General features: G+C 50.4%; 1 protein-coding gene across 4 annotated transcripts in view; it reads right to left on the bottom strand.

The window, feature by feature from the left end:
- LOC107392744 (B-cell lymphoma/leukemia 11A) overlaps window positions 1–16,103 on the bottom strand; it is a 41,401-nt gene that overhangs the window by 12,845 nt on the left and 12,453 nt on the right. The window contains exons 1-2 of one of the 4 annotated variants that reach the window (XR_011520810.1): window positions 5,415–11,541; window positions 5,142–5,277 (exon numbers count right to left, since the gene is read on the bottom strand). The exons of 1 other annotated variant lie outside the window; for it this stretch is intronic. Coding sequence is in view for 1 of the 3 variants with exons in the window: in XM_070552048.1 (XP_070408149.1) it covers window positions 4,741–4,870 (130 nt within the window). In the remaining 2 variants the exon portion in view is untranslated. Of the gene's footprint in view, window positions 1–4,740; window positions 4,871–5,141; window positions 11,542–16,103 lie in introns of those variants that run through there. 2 more of the 4 variants (XR_011520809.1, XM_070552048.1) reach the window with 2 other exon arrangements.

The raw sequence follows: 16,103 nt of genomic DNA, 5'->3' as shown, positions 1-16,103 counted from the left end.
TCAGCACGTTGCCAAACAACTGGCATTTGTAAAATTGTCGCTGATGAAGCAAAATTGAATAAAAATAAAACACAAAGCATTGATGCTAATTTGAAATCACCTTCCAAACCCCGAAAACGTAGCAGAAGTCCCCCCACGTCGCTGTAGTTTGGGCCGTTTCGTCGTTTGCTACAGGGGCATCATAAATTAATGCCATTAATATCTCTGGACGCATTTTGGCGCTGATCCGTGACGTCACTCGCTGCTGATGTCTTACCAAAAGTCCTGAAAGGGTCGGTTTGTGTGGAGACGCAACAGCTGAGAGGACCCAGCCATCGTATTTTCTCTCAACTCCCCCCCTCCCAAAAATGTCCCAAACACATGGCTAGCGTTGGCGCATCCTTGGTTTCGGACCAAATAAGAAAACAAAAGGTGTTTAGATGTTGATGTTTTTGTGTTTTATTGCAGTGAGGACTGCTCCAGGAGGAATGACCTTAAACTCAAACTCTCCGTGTGCATTTATCAAAACCAGCCTGCAAAGTAGACGGACCACATATCAGGTAATGGCTGCTCAAGCTTCACATGGTTCTCCATCCTGCAGATGCTAATTGAAGACATGTGGTCTGATCCGCCTCTGCAGAAAAAAATGAGTAAGAGGTGGAAAACATATCTGACAAGAAAGGAGCTTATGAAGTCAAAAACTACTGATTTCTAGTTAGCAAAAAAGAAAGTATGTGGATCTTTTCACTTGGTCTGCCAGGAGGTGCATCGGTCCAAGCAACAGTGTGTGATATTAATTAAGGTATCCAACCTGTAGGCTCCACTGTGCACAGCTGTAGAGCATAAATCAGGTTTTTAACAAGGCTAGGGCCCTACGAGCTCAAACCGTGCTGGAATGCTACCTACGAAGCCATGCCAACAATCTGTCTGAGTCTAGAGCTCCTATAGATCACTGCGTTTATCAGGAGGGCTATAGCAAACTACCCCGGGGTGAAAAGGGAGGGCAGGGAGGCTAAAACAGAGGGGTGAAAGAGGAGGGTGATGAAAATGGGGGAAACTACCATTTTTAATGGGTCGTCAGGTTTAAATAAGCATGTGGTGTGTGTGCACATGTGTGCTGCAGGCAGGTATACACAAATTTATACCTATAAAGGCCCCATAATAACAACAGTAAAGGCTAATAGGAAAGAGGCAATTACACAAGCAACGTGTCACTATTAAAATGTCAGAAATAAAAACCTCAGACCCCCCCCAGAAGGATTGTTGAAGCCTCTGCTGAGGCAGGACATCTACAGAAGGTTTCAGAGCCGTTGGTGACAGAAGGATTTACTGACAGAAAGAAGACGAGCAGGCCGGCCGGCGGGCCGAGTCCACCTCCCAGCCAAGGCTTCAACAGGGACGGCCCACGGGCTCAAACATTCCTCAGCAGGCAGCAGCAAGACACAAAAACACACACACACACACACACACCTGTGTGTGCAGTCCAACTAAACTGCAAACATTTTAGGGAATGTGTGACCTTTCTCCTGATCTAAAGCCTCAAACTGGAAGACTTCACTTATGATAAAAGTGTACATTTAAAGCCGTGGGACAGACTTTAAACATTTAGCATCAAACATGTTTAAATGTGACTCTCTGACTTGGTTCTATGACGTATGAAGTAATTAATCTGTTATTCACGTTTCCTCCAAGCCCCTCGCCTTGCCTCTACAGCAAAGCAAATCATTCATGCGAGCTAGAGCGTTGACCAGTAGAGCTGCGTATCAAGAGGGAGCTGTCAATCAACCAGAATGCACTAGAGTTCCCAGCATGCACCACAGTGTGACGCAGATGCATCAGGTAGCTCAGCACCCCAACCTAGCTTAAATGCTAACTCGACCTGCACTAAATGACTCGGTCTGTAAACTCCTGGCCAACTGTGGAGGGGTGTAGTGTTCTAGCCTGATGTAGCATTAGCTACAGGATTTAGCTGATTAAACGCTGCAGGAGTCATTAAAAGCAGTGGTTAGCAGCTCTTGCAGAACCAAATGAAGGCTGAGGAGATCATTCAGCAGAAACATTTCAACAACTTTACTTATCCGTTAACGCTACAAGGCTATTTAGAGATTTAGTCCTTGATGACATCACGCTACGGTGCTCGGTTTTGATGTTTGGGTGTGTGTTCTGATCTTGCGCCAAATCAGATAACGTTCAGGTATGCTGAGGAGATACCTGAGCCACTTCTTCTACTAAAAACCTTCTTGCAGAACAAAACAGAGAAACAAAGTGTCAACAGTGAGCTACATCGTTCGTACAGTCATCAAGATGTCACCTGACAACAATTATAAAAAAAAAACTGAGTCAGAAAGCGTGGCTTTGACAAGAAAGCCAGGATCAACTCAGGCTCTCCAGGTCCACTGTGCTGTTTTGAGAGGAACGAACAACCCCGGACTGACACGGTTCAGGCGCAGCAACCCCGGTGGACTGCTTGTGCTGCATTCCCAGAAATGAACTCTGTTTGCACAAGGTCAAACTGTAAAGGCCCTATGTGCTCATTCCTTACATGTTCAGCTGATACGGCGTACAGAACGTCCTGAGAGGCCGGCCCGGCTGCAGCTATCTCATGTTGCCTCAGACATGCATCCCTTCCTGCTCTTGACTACTTCTAACTTCTGTGCAATAAACAGGAATGCCTGATGAAAGGAGAAATAAAAGGACAAGGGTGTAATCGGGGGGGGGGGGGGGGGGGGTCGCTCAAGGGTGTCAAGAACGGCATTAAAAGCTGTGAAGAGGAGAAGGAGGGAAAAACAAAAGCGTGGTGGGCAGCTTCAAACTGCAGCTCGCTATTCTAGATTACATTAGTGGCAGCTGCTTCCTTTGTGCCGCTTTGTGGCCGGCCTCTTGAAAAAGCTGCTAAAATTTCATTTAATCTGCAGCAGAAACTCAAGTGTCTGACAGCCACTCGGAGCAGGGAGGCTAAAAGCAGCGAGCTCCACATCTCTCTTAGCGGACGTCCGACACCGGTGCACCCCCACACCTGAACCCGAACTTCGTTAGTGAGTCCAGCTCTCGCCGGTCATTTCACCTCGCCAAAACCTGAATTTGCCTATTAAACATACTGAATATTTTTTAATTATTTACACTTTTATTCATTTTATTCATCATCTGTACTCATCTGAATTCCAAATTATATCATATATAATTGAATGAAGCTAATTTCCACCCGCTTTTGTCAAAACAAGCTCGCCTTGAGTGAAATAAACCTAATAACCATAATTAAATAAACTTCAAAAGATTAAATGCAAAAAAATGAAAATAAAAAAGCCTGAAATTTACAATCTATTTTCCCAAAAAATTCCTTAAAATATGCTAAAAGGGTGCATTGACGGGACACGGGGGTGATGGTGGTGCTAACTGACAGAAAGCAGCAGCCAGGCAGCGGTTAGGGGAAGTTTCCTTCCTGATCCGTGGCTCTACGAACCCGCACGTCCACATGCATCCTACATTTTATTTAGATGAACTGAAGCGTGTGTTTTTACCCAGAGTTCATGTTTAAGGCAAAGACAAGAGGAAGAGGGGGGCCCTGTCCTTTAGCCTGAGGAGAAGGGAAGTTCGGTGAGGACAAGACAATAAAACTCAAATAGAAACAAGCACGGAAACACCGAGACGAGGGTTTCCCTCTTGGATCACAGACGATGGGAGGAAGCTTCAGTGACTCTCTATCCCGCCGGAGCCGGTCGCTCTGCTCGCCCACTCAGCTTCAGGTGAGAGAGGTACGGCTGCAGGCTTCAGACAAACATAACATGTACTAAAACTATAGAGGTTTCATTATCTCCTTTTAGAATAAGATTAAATGACAGAATCTTTCCAACGCGAGTTTTCATTTCTAAATCTAAGTGCATTAATCCTAATAAGATGTAGTGTTATTCTGCACATTCACCTCAACGTCAAATATAACCCCCGTAACACAAATGAGTCACCAGCTCAAACCCATCGTGCTTCATGTGAAAAATCGTGTTTCAGTCGGAAAAAGAACAAGACTCCAAGAGAAAATCGAGTGTTAATGAAGCCATAGAAATCAGTGGGGGGACAAATTAACCTCTTTAATGGGAGAGTGGTAGCCCTCTATTCACCATCATCCTAAAGACAAGCGCAGCCTGGCCGGATGCGTTTTCTTTAAACTAAGAACTGTGAAACGGGAGATTTTCGTCGTTTAACAACCAGACGACGTCCTTTCAAAATAAGAGCAACTGCTGACGCTGCTGAATCGTACCGGGCCGACCCTCCAGACGGGTTTTGAAACGTTGTGACCGCTGCACCGACAGCTCCATCGTACATCCGAGGTTTCCAGACCTGGCAATTCCTGATCTACTTGGGAGACCCCACTGGGTACGTACACGGCAAAATAGCGGCTCATGTCATCACTTTATAAGCCTCGTGATATCTAGTCATAATAACGACGACCAGATTCGATTACGTCATCCTAGAGAATCTGAACCAGACACACACACACACACACACACACGCACCAACACAACATCCGAATCCATCCTCATCCATCACAGAGTAGTCCTGGTAGATTGTTTAGAATTTATAATTCAGAAATTAAAGATTCTCAAACGATCTCATATCTCTCTCTTTTCTTGTCTCAAAGTCAATACAGAGTGTTTAATTAAACTCCCTGATGATAAAAACAGCCTATTCTTCTGTTTATAAAAAGTGAACTACTCACAGTGTATTAAAATACAACCTTAGATAGTTACATCACTTTGATTCCGTTACATGCAGTTGGATCCAGAGTGCTGACAGATGATGAGAGGGAAATGGCAGACCCATCACAGCCAAGCTGGCCCGGTAACTTGGCAGACGGCAGCGGTACCAGAGCCTGGGGAGAGCGGGGCATGTCCAGCATGGAAGCGCTCCCTGGCAGAGAGGAGCCTGCCTCAATAAAGGTATAAACAGGGACGGGTTATCGTGGCACTTTGAACTGCAGGGTAAAGGGTTGTCACGAGGGAGCCGGGCTCTTGTGCGATAACAAAACACGGCCTGGCCAAGAAGAGAGCAGAAGGGCTCTCCTTCTGCAAGGGAGCGAGAACCAGTCTGACAGGTGTGAGAGGAGAGAAAGGCCCGAGCGGGGGTGTGTGTGTGGGGGTTAGCAAATGCTCGCTGAAAAATTCACACACCTTTTCAGTTTACCTGACTGTACTCAGACGTTTTCACGCCCAGTGCATCCACAGAGGAGCCCGGTGCAAGAGAGAAAACATCAGAGAGGAGGACTTCCTGCCTGTCTGTGTCTGGATGCAAGAGTTGTGTTTACGTCTGAAGGAACAAAAAAATAAATAAACATCAAGGTCAGAGAGGCTGAAGTCTGACCGAGCAGCAGATGATAGCCCCTTCTTAGCATGGCTGCTCCCCCAGAGGCACAGCGGGGATTAGACAGGGTTTCAATACCTTACCTCGTCTGAAAGGAACTGAGCAAAAACAGTTCTCAACCAGACCAGGATGGGGTTGGGCCTCGAGTTTCGTAAAGTTGGGCCGGTCAGAGCGTAGCTTGGATCTGACGCTGAAGCAGAGGAGGGTAACAGTGACAAAGCGACTTTCAGAGGAGGATACGTCTCGTCTCGTCTCGTCTTCCTCCGCTTATCCGGGTCCGGGTCGCGGGGGCAGCATCCCAACTAGGGAGCTCCAGGCCGTCCTCTCCCCGGCCTTGTCCACCAGCTCCTCCGGCAGGACCCCAAGGCGTTCCCGGACCAGATTGGAGATATAACTTCTCCAACGTGTCCTGGGTCGACCCGGGGGCCTTCTGCCGGCAGGACATGCCCGAAACACCTCCCCAGGGAGGCGTCCAGGAGGCATCCTGACCAGATGCCCAAACCACCTCAACTGGCTCCTTTCGATCCGGAGGAGCAGCGGTTCTACTCCGAGTCCCTCCCGAATGTCCGAGCTCCTCACCCTATCTCTAAGGCTGAGCCCGGCCACCCTACGGAGGAAACTCATTTCGGCCGCTTGTATCCGCGATCTCGTTCTTTCGGTCATTACCCAAAGCTCATGACCATAGGTGAGGATTGGGACGTAGATCGACCGGTAAATCGAGAGCCTGGCTTTCTGGCTCAGCTCCCTCTTCCCCACGACAGATCGGCTCAGCGTCCGCATCACTGCAGACGCCGAACCAATCCGCCTGTCGATCTCCCGATCCCTCCTACCCTCACTCGTGAACAAGACCCCGAGATACTTAAACTCCTCCACTTGAGGTAGGACCTCTCCCCCGACCCGGAGGTGGCAAGCCACCCTTTTCCGGTCGAGAACCATGGTCTCAGATTTGGAGGTGCTGATCCTCATCCCAGCCGCTTCACATTCGGCCGCGAACCTACCCAGCAAGAGCTGAAGGTCAGAGCTGGATGAAGCTAGGAGGACCACATCATCCGCAAAAAGCAGAGACGAGATTCTCCTGCCACCAAACTCGACACACTCCACACCACGGCTGCGTCTAGAAATTCTGTCCATAAAAGTGATGAACAGAACCGGTGACAAAGGGCAGCCCTGGCGGAGTCCAACCCTCACTGGGAACAGGTCCGACTTACTACCGGCTATGCGGACCAAACTCACGCTCCTCTGGTAAAGGGACTGAATGGCCCTTAACAGAAAGCCACCCACCCCATACTCCTGGAGCGTCCCCCACAGGGTGCCCCTGGGGACACGGTCATAAGCCTTCTCCAAATCCACAAAGCACATGTGGATTGGTTGGGCAAACTCCCATGCCCCCTCCATCACCCTTGCAAGGGTATAGAGCTGGTCCACAGTTCCACGGCCAGGACGAAAACCACATTGCTCCTCCTCTATCTGAGATTCAACTATCGATCGGACCCTCCTCTCCAGTACCTTGGAGTAGACCTTTCCAGGGAGGCTGAGGAGTGTGATCCCCCTATAGTTGGAACACACCCTCAGGTCACCCTTCTTAAAGATGGGGACCACCACCCCGGTCTGCCACACCCTAGGAACTGCCCCCGATGACCACGCAATGTTGTAGAGACGTGTCAACCATGACAGCCCTACAACATCCATAGCCTTGAGATACCCAGGACGAACCTCATCCGCCCCCGGGGCTCCGCCGCTGTGTAGTTGTTTGACTACCTCAGCAACTTCTGCCCCTGAGATCGGACAGTCCATCCCCAGGCCTCCCAGCTCTGGTTCCTCCTCGGAATGCGCATTGGTGGGATTGAGGAGCTCCTCAAAGTATTCCTTCCACCGTCCGACTATAGCCTCAGTTGACGTCAGCAGCTCCCCATCCCCACTGTAAACAGTGTGAGCGAGTTGCTGCCTTCCTCTCCTGAGGCGCCGGACAGTTTGCCAGAACCTCTTTGGAGCCGATCGATAGTCTTTCTCCATGGCCTCACCAAACTCCTCCCACGCCCGAGATTTTGCCTCGGCAACTGCCACTGCTGCACCCCGCTTGGCTATCCGGTACCTGTCTGCTGCCTCCGGAGACCCACAGACCAGCCACGCCCTGTAGGCCTCCTTCTTCAGCCTGACGGCTCCCCGAACCTCTGGTGTCCACCAGCGGGTACGGGGGTTGCCACCACGACTGGCACCGGCCACCTTACGACCACAGCTAGCAACAGCCGCCTCGACAATCGCAGAGTGGAACAAGGCCCACTCGGACTCAATGTCCCCCACTGCTCTCGGGACGTGGTCAAAGCTCTGCCGGAGGTGGGAGTTGAAGACCGTCTTGACAGGTTCTTCTGCCAGGCGTTCCCAGCAGACCCTCACTATGCGTTTGGGTCTGCCAGGTCTACGCGGCATGTTCCCTTGCCATCTGATCCAACTCACCACCAGGTGGTGATCAGTTGACAGCTCCGCCCCTCTCTTCACTCGGGTGTCCAAAACATACGGTCGCAGGTCAGATGATACGACTACAAAATCTATCATCGACCTGTGACCTAGGCTGCCCTGGTACCAAGTGTACCGGTGGGCATCCTTATGTTCGAACATGGTGTTCGTTATGGCCAAACTGCGGCTTGCACAGAAGTCCAATAACAAAACACCGCTCGAGTTCTGATCAGGTGGGCCGTTCCTCCCAATCACACCCCTCCAGGTCAAGCTGTCATTGCCCACGTGAGCATTGAAGTCCCCCAGCAGGACAATGGAGTCCCCTGATGGAGCACTATCTAGCACTCGTCCCAGGGACTCCAAAAAGGGTGGGTACTCTGAACTGATATTTGGCCCATAAGCACAAACAACAGTCAGGACCCGTTCCCCGACCCGAAGGCGCAAGGAAGCTACCCTCTTGTCCCCCGGGGTAAACCCCAACACACAGGCAGAGAGTCTCGGGGCTAACAAAAAGCCAACCCCAGCCCTCCGCCTCTCACCCGGAGCAACTCCAGCAAAGTAGAGTGTCCAACCCCTCTCCAGGTCTCGGGTTCCAGAGCCAATGCAATGTGTCGAGGTGAGTCCGACTATATCTAGCCGGTACCGCTCAACCTCTGCCACAAGCTCCGGCTCCTTCCCCGCCAGCGAGGTGACGTTCCATGTCCCAAAAACTAGTTTCCTTGTCCGGGGATTGGACCGCCAAGGCTCCCGCCTTGGTCTGCCACCCGATTCACATTGCACCGGACCCTTCATGTTCCTCCTGCGGGTGGTGGGTCCACAGTTGGACGAGCCCATGTATCCGGTTCGGGCTGGGCCCGGCCGGGCCCCATGGGCGAAAGCCCGGCCACCAGGCGCTCGCTCACGGGCCCCAACCCCAGGCCTGGCTCCAGGGTGGGACCCCGGTAACCCTCCGGGCCGGGTACTCCGACTCTTCGTTTTCACCGCCATGAAAGATCCTTCGAACCGTTCTTTGTCTCACCCTTCACCTAAGACCAATTTGTCATGGGAGACCCTACCAGGGGCACTAAGTGCCCCAGACAACATAGCTCCTAGGATCATTAGGGCACTCAAACTCCTCCACCACGATAAGGTGACGGTTCAAGGAGGAGAGAGGAGGATACACGCTGCTGAAACTAAGCCGAGGATCTCTGGGAGGTCGCGGCGCTGTTCCTTCGCATCATGAGGAGGTCGCTGAGGTGGGTATCTAACTGGGATTCCTCCTGGGTTTTCCAGGCACATCCCACTGGGAGGAGACCCAGAGGCAGACCCAGAGCTCACTGGAGGGATTATAAATCCTGTCCAGTCTGGGAACGCCTTGGTTGTCCCCCAGGGGAAGTGGGAGAGTGTCACTGGGGAGAGGGATGTCTGGGTTTTCCTCCAGGATCTGTTTACTCAAGCAGACCTGAAATATCTGGATCTCCACACAAACAAACCATAAAGCTAGAAAAGGTGTGATTTTTTTAATCTGTCCCATCGCTCATCGTCTCCCTGTCCAGCAGACAGCTGGACTAAACTTAATCCTGATGCCCGCTCTTAACATCAACCTCATTAGCCAGATGACCATGGACGTCTCTAGGTCGTCCCCAGTAAAACAAAGAGTAGCCCGTTGTTATCTGCACCCCGTTTCCCTTCATCCCTCCATCGGCCCATCCCTTAACCCACACACTCCACGTCTCCCTCTGTGTCCATCTGCCTCGAGTTTTATATTATAATGCATTTAGAGCAAGTGGCGGGCCACGCTGGACCGCTTTTAGTCACGTTACGCCGAGCCAGCCAGAGCTCGTAAAGTCTCGGTGTGTGCACCCACTTCACACACGTCTTTGAGCATCATCTGCCTGAACTGTCGCTTGCAGATTCTTCCATCACTCTCTTGTCTTTTCATCTGCCTCTGTCCATAACACACACACACACACACACACACACACACACACACACACACACACACCAGACACATGGTCGGAGGGAGCAGACAACCATCTGGGAGCAGTGGCCGGCTTTGTCTGGGTGAAGGTGGCGGGGTGAAAGCGCCAACAAGAACCCCCTTTTTAAAAGCACACACACACACACACACACACACACACACACACACACACACGTGCACACACGTATAAACTACATACACAACCCTTGCAACATCCCCCCTCTCCATCAGACTGCTCAAAGTGTGAGAGCTCTTCTCATACAATCTGCACATATACATATGCAAATTAGCAGGGGGCATTATGAAAACAGCAATCACACACACGCACACACACACACACACACACACACACACACACACACACAAAGCTAAATTTCTACTTGGCCTCTGCAGCAAAGCAGTTTAAGAAGAAAAAAAGACATCTTTTTCAGAAAGAGACGGAGAGCCGAAAGGCTGGGAGAAAAGTGGGAAGATGAAAAGAGGAAAAGGAAAATTCTTTTCAGACAATAAAGTCATCTTAGCGCGTGTGAAATACATGCAAATTGGATTGAATGCATTTACATGGAGACTCACAACCATACATTATCCATGTTTGCCCTGCAGCATGCATCTGGTTTACACCTAAAGACTCGCTCCATCCACTGACTCAAGATGTCACAACATCTGCCTGCCGACCTCGGGTTGAACAACACACAGGTTCATTTGTGACGACGAGGCTTTAAAAGGACAGGCTAGTCCACAGATGTGCAGAACCGAAGACCAAAACAGAGATGGTAAAGTCGGAATGAAGTTGCTGCACTTGAACTTTTAACTCTTTTGTCTGGTGTCCTTTTGTCCTTATCAAAGACCTCAAGCAAGTGAGGACGGATAAACAAAGGAGGGCAGAAAGAGGGTGAATAAAGAGAGACATAGACAAACAGAAGTGTGCAAGGCCTGGGACGTCCTGCGTGCTTTAGGTGTTCTCACGTTGTTATCATGAGACTGATTTCTCTCTTAAAATGTCCTCAGACATGCCCAAAACCGATGGAGGCCGAGACCCTGTCCACAAAAAGTCGTCCAAACCGGGCCCGTCTTCGACAAGAAAGTGGAGTAACGGCACCAAATACGATCTCTCTAAAACCTCCGACCAACATGGTTTGTGAATTTTGATTTGGACGTAAATAACCGAGGTCATCATCAGTGTCCACGACAAAAAGGCTCTGACTTCACACGTGTGACCTCTGCCTAAACTTTGTTGTTACAAGCTCAGTGACTGCTCTAGAAGACCACAGGTGAAGGACTACAGGTGAAGGACCACAGGTGAAGAACCACAGGTAAAGGACTACAGGTAAAGGACTACAGGTAAAGGACTACAGGTGAAGGACCACAGGTGAAGAACCACAGGTAAAGGACTACAGGTGAAGGACTACAGGTAAAGGACCACAGGTGAAGAACCACAGGTGAAAGACCACAGATGAAGGACTACAGGTGAAGGACCACAGGTGAAGGACTACAGGTAAAGGACCACAGGTGAAGAACCACAGATGAAGGACTACAGGTGAAGGACTACAGGTAAAGGACCACAGGTGAAGGACTAAAGGTAAAGGACCACAGGTGAAGGACCACAGGTGAAGGACCACAGGTGAAGGACCACAGGTAAAGGACTACAGGTAAAGGACTACAGGTGAAGGACTACAGGTAAAGGACCACAGGTGAAGGACTAAAGGTAAAGGACCACAGGTGAAGGACCACAGGTAAAGGACCACAGGTGAAGGACCACAGGTGAAGGACCACAGGTGAAGGACCACAGGTAAAGGACTACAGGTAAAGGACCACAGGTGAAGAACCACAGGTGAAGGACCACAGGTGAAGGACCACAGGTGAAGGACCACAGGTAAAGGACTACAGGTAAAGGACCACAGGTGAAGGACCACAGGTAAAGGACTACAGGTAAAGGACCACAGGTGAAGGACTAAAGGTAAAGGACCACAGGTGAAGGACCACAGGTGAAGGACCACAGGTGAAGGACCACAGGTAAAGGACTACAGGTAAAGGACCACAGGTGAAGAACCACAGATGAAGGACTACAGGTGAAGGACTACAGGTAAAGGACCACAGGTGAAGGACTAAAGGTAAAGGACCACAGGTGAAGAACCACAGGTGAAGGACCACAGGTGAAGGACCACAGGTGAAGGACCACAGGTAAAGGACTACAGGTAAAGGACCACAGGTGAAGGACCACAGGTGAAGGACCACAGGTGAAGGACCACAGGTAAAGGACTACAGGTAAAGGACCACAGGTGAAGGACCACAGGTGAAGGACCACAGGTGAAGGACTACAGGTAAAGGACTACAGGTGAAGGACCACAGGTGAAGGACCACAGGTAAAGGACTACAGGTAAAGGACCACAGGTGAAGGACCACAGGTGAAGGACTACAGGTGAAGAACCACAGGTAAAGGACTACAGGTGAAGGACCACAGGTGAAGAACCACAGGTAAAGGACTACAGGTGAAGGACTACAGGTAAAGGACCACAGGTGAAGAACCACAGGTGAAGGACCACAGATGAAGGACCACAGATGAAGGACTACAGGTGAAGGACCACAGGTAAAGGACTACAGGTGAAGGACCACAGGTGAAGGACCACAGGTGAAGGACTACAGGTAAAGGACCACAGGTAAAGGACCACAGGTAAAGGACCACAGGTGAAGGACCATAGGTGAAGGACCACAGATGAAGGACTACAGGTAAAGGACCACAGGTAAAGGACCACAGGTAAAGGACCACAGGTAAAGGACCACAGGTGAAGGACCATAGGTGAAGGACCACAGATGAAGGACTACAGGTAAAGGACCACAGGTAAAGGACCACAGGTAAAGGACCACAGGTGAAGGACCACAGGTGAAGGACCATAGGTAAAGGACCACAGGTGAAGGACCACAGGTGAAGGACCATAGGTGAAGGACCACAGGTAAAGGACCACAGGTAAAGGACCACAGGTAAAGGACCATAGGTGAAGGACCACAGATGAAGGACTACAGGTAAAGGACCACAGGTGAAGAACCACAGGTAAAGGACCACAGGTGAAGGACTAAAGGTAAAGGACCACAGGTAAAGGACCACAGGTAAAGGACCACAGGTGAAGGACTACAGGTAAAGGACTACAGGTAATGGACTACAGGTAAAGAACCACAGGTGAAGGACTACAGGTGAAGGACCACAGGTGAAGGACCACAGGTGAAGGACTACAGGTGAAGGACCACATTAAACACGGATATATTCCACCACCTAGCAATGTTTACAGCAAAGATGCTGAAGATTTGGGGAACTACTGCCACCTACAGGCTTGGCGTGTCTACGAACATTATTCACAATGATGTACATCTGATTGGTGGAAACGAGGTGGTGTGGATGCAAGTCTTTTCCTAGATGGGCGAGGGAGGACACTTGGTTTTACAACCTTGCTACGTGCAAACATGGTGGATTAAACTGCAGGAAAAAGCCGTTTGGGCTCCTAAGTTGGTGCATTCCTGCCATGCTTGATGTTTGGATGGCGAGTTCAAAAGGTGAAAGCATACAGCTTCACCCAGATAAAATGGCAGAAGCTTACGTCTTCATCACCGCTGCTCGGGTCAGATTTCTTGTCCTGAAACATTTAAAACTAGAGAATTAAAGACGTAGCAGAAGCGGCTCAAATGCTACGCGTCCTCACCACGCAGCTCCGTTCTCTTCCATTCCTCCCAGTTTTTGCCTCTCTTGCGTTTGCTCTGATGTTTTCAGTACACAGTAGCTGAGGTGGCATGGAGCTCATGTTGTCCCATCAAGAGCGAAGCTCCAACAACAACCAAACACTTTCCCCGTCCTCTTCCCACCCTGCTTACAACCCGTTCCACTGCTCTCTCACTTTGTTCCCACGCTCCCTCGCTTCTTTCTTTTCACTTCTGCATTGTCCCGTGCCCTCAGGTTAGAGGTTGTCTCTGTTTCCTACACCAAAGCCTGGAAAACAGACGAGAGGGACGAGAGGAGCGAGAGAGGGCCTGGCCGTGGGGCCTGTCCGCCTTCCTGCTTCAGCCTGGCTGGCTAACCGGTCTGAACCAGTTCTGACATAGGTGAACCAGAGACGTGTCTTCTTTCGCCTCTGGACAAAAAAGACTCATGGTGGCGTTCCATCTACAAGCAGCAGGTATAGACGAGTGTGTGTGTGTGTGTGTGTGTGTGTGTGTGTGTGTGTGTGTGTGTGTGTGTGTGTGTGTGTGTGTGTGTGTGTGTGTGTGTCCCAAGACCTTTGAGGCCTGGATCATTGCCAAGTTCATCTGTTAATGGACAGCTACTAGGAGAGCCCCACCCCCCACCCCCTGCCCCTCCCCTCCCCTCTGCTCCATGTCTCTGCAGCAGTCATGTCTGCTGCCCCGCCCCCCACCCCTAACCTCCCCGACCCCCACCCAGGCCCCCGCTCTCCCTCCTCTCTCCTTTTCTTTCCCTTCTCCTGAAAGCTGTAACACTCCGTTTCTCCCTCCTCCTCTCCACTGACCCCCACCCCGACTCTCCCATTCAGGTCCGGGGGACACCCTGGGACCCGTTAGCACAGCCATCTCTCATGCTGTCTGACGGAGACTCCCCCGGCCAGAGCCGGGTCCAGAGTCACCTCCAGGCTGGACGCCGACACATCTGATAACTCCGACTAGCTACAATCTCCTCATTTTGTCTCTGGCCCCTCCAGGCCCAGAGCTGACAAACAACCCCCCACCCCGGAAGAAGCCTGCAAGCCTCCACACCTTGGACAGATTTGGCGAAAACGGATCGTGCGAGCTTTTAGACTTGAGTGCGATCTGCAACACTGTCCACTCCGTCTACATTCCTGATTCTCAAAGCTCCAAATCTACGACAGCAGACACGTTTCAAGCTGGTGCAGCAGGTGTTAGTGATTTGCACTTTTTCTGTCCCATTTTTGCTATGAAGACATCGAAATCTGGCCTTGCTCCACGCTCACAGCACGTACGGAGACGGCCACGAAAAGATGCCATCAGTCGGGTCCATGTTCTCAAAATCCCACCGTTAAAAACACACACAGATGATATTGTAGAGCTCTCTAATGCTCAACATCAGACTAGCATAAAATTCTAATTTCTAATAAACAATTGAATTAAAAGATAAGAACCTGTGGAGGTTAGAAATGTTAACATTAGTCCAGGTATTACGGTAACACCTATGTAATTTACTCAACAGTGATGGATTACCACTGTCAATAAAATGCTTCAAAAGCTTTCCTCTTTTTGTTTGTTCACACAAAACCCGCGATCATCAAAAACTCAACTGACCCTTCAGTCGGAGATGATCAACCAAACTCTCTTCATCCGCCTGACTGAGGAAATCGGTGCTGAAGCGTTTCGGAGCTTTCACCGTGTGATAACATAATACCCCAACCCCATTTTTGGCTGCATTCATGCGTTTTCCTGTCTCAGCTGCAAATGTTGAGTTTTATTTTGAAAGTCTGCAGAAGCCTGGATGAAAACTGAGTGCGTCACCAGGCCCTGCTCCTCCCCCTGATGCTCGTCTCTGATCAGGAACCCGGCTCCCCTGGAAGTAGGTCACTAACTCCCACTTTCTCCTAGTCGTGGACACAGAGCGGCTGACTTCACGCTGCAGGTGAGAACGTGACCTTCCGGCCACAGATGGCTGCTTTAAACCTCCACCGGTACCAGAGTGGAGGTTCTGACTAATCACTTCTGCACCGGCAACAAAACTCGCCGTAAAAACCATGAGTCCGGTCCACGAAGACACGTACCGACCAGCTCAGGACACGTTGTTAGAGTGACTAGCATGCTGTTTTACAGCGGCTCCTCCCGGTCTCAGCAGCAACTTTTCTACTTGTGTTTCAGCTTCACTCGCCAGTCTGACGTTTTCAACCCTTTATTGGTAAACTGTTTCAAAAATAAGGACTAGTGTGTTTTACGTTGTTTATGTAGCCAGTGTGAGTCCATGTGAGGCGAGCAGAGCAGATCAGGGCGACGGTGGAACAGGAGTTAAGTGCTCGCCCCGTAATCGGAAGGTTGCAGGTTCGAGCCCCGCTCAGTCTGTCGCTGTCGTTGTGTCCTTGGGCAAGACACTTAACCCACGTTGCCTGCTGGTGGTGGTCGGAGGGACCGGTGGTGCCAGTGCTTGTCAGCCTCGCCTCTGTCAGTGCGCCCCAAGGCAGCTGTGGCTACATTGTAGCTCATCCCCACCAGTGTGTGAATGTGTGTGTGAATGGGTGAATGACTGATTGTGTTGTAAAGCGCCTTGGGGGGTTTCAAGAACTCTAGAAGGCGCTATATCAAATACAGGCCATTTACCATCAGATCAACTACAACGCTGCTTGGAAACGACCAAATTCAAACA

This window comes from Nothobranchius furzeri, chromosome 6 (assembly GCF_043380555.1).
Source record: "Nothobranchius furzeri strain GRZ-AD chromosome 6, NfurGRZ-RIMD1, whole genome shotgun sequence".
Taxonomy (NCBI): domain Eukaryota; kingdom Metazoa; phylum Chordata; class Actinopteri; order Cyprinodontiformes; family Nothobranchiidae; genus Nothobranchius; species Nothobranchius furzeri.
The sequence above is the reverse complement of the archived record's forward strand: the minus strand, read 5'-3'. Positions and strand labels throughout refer to the sequence as shown.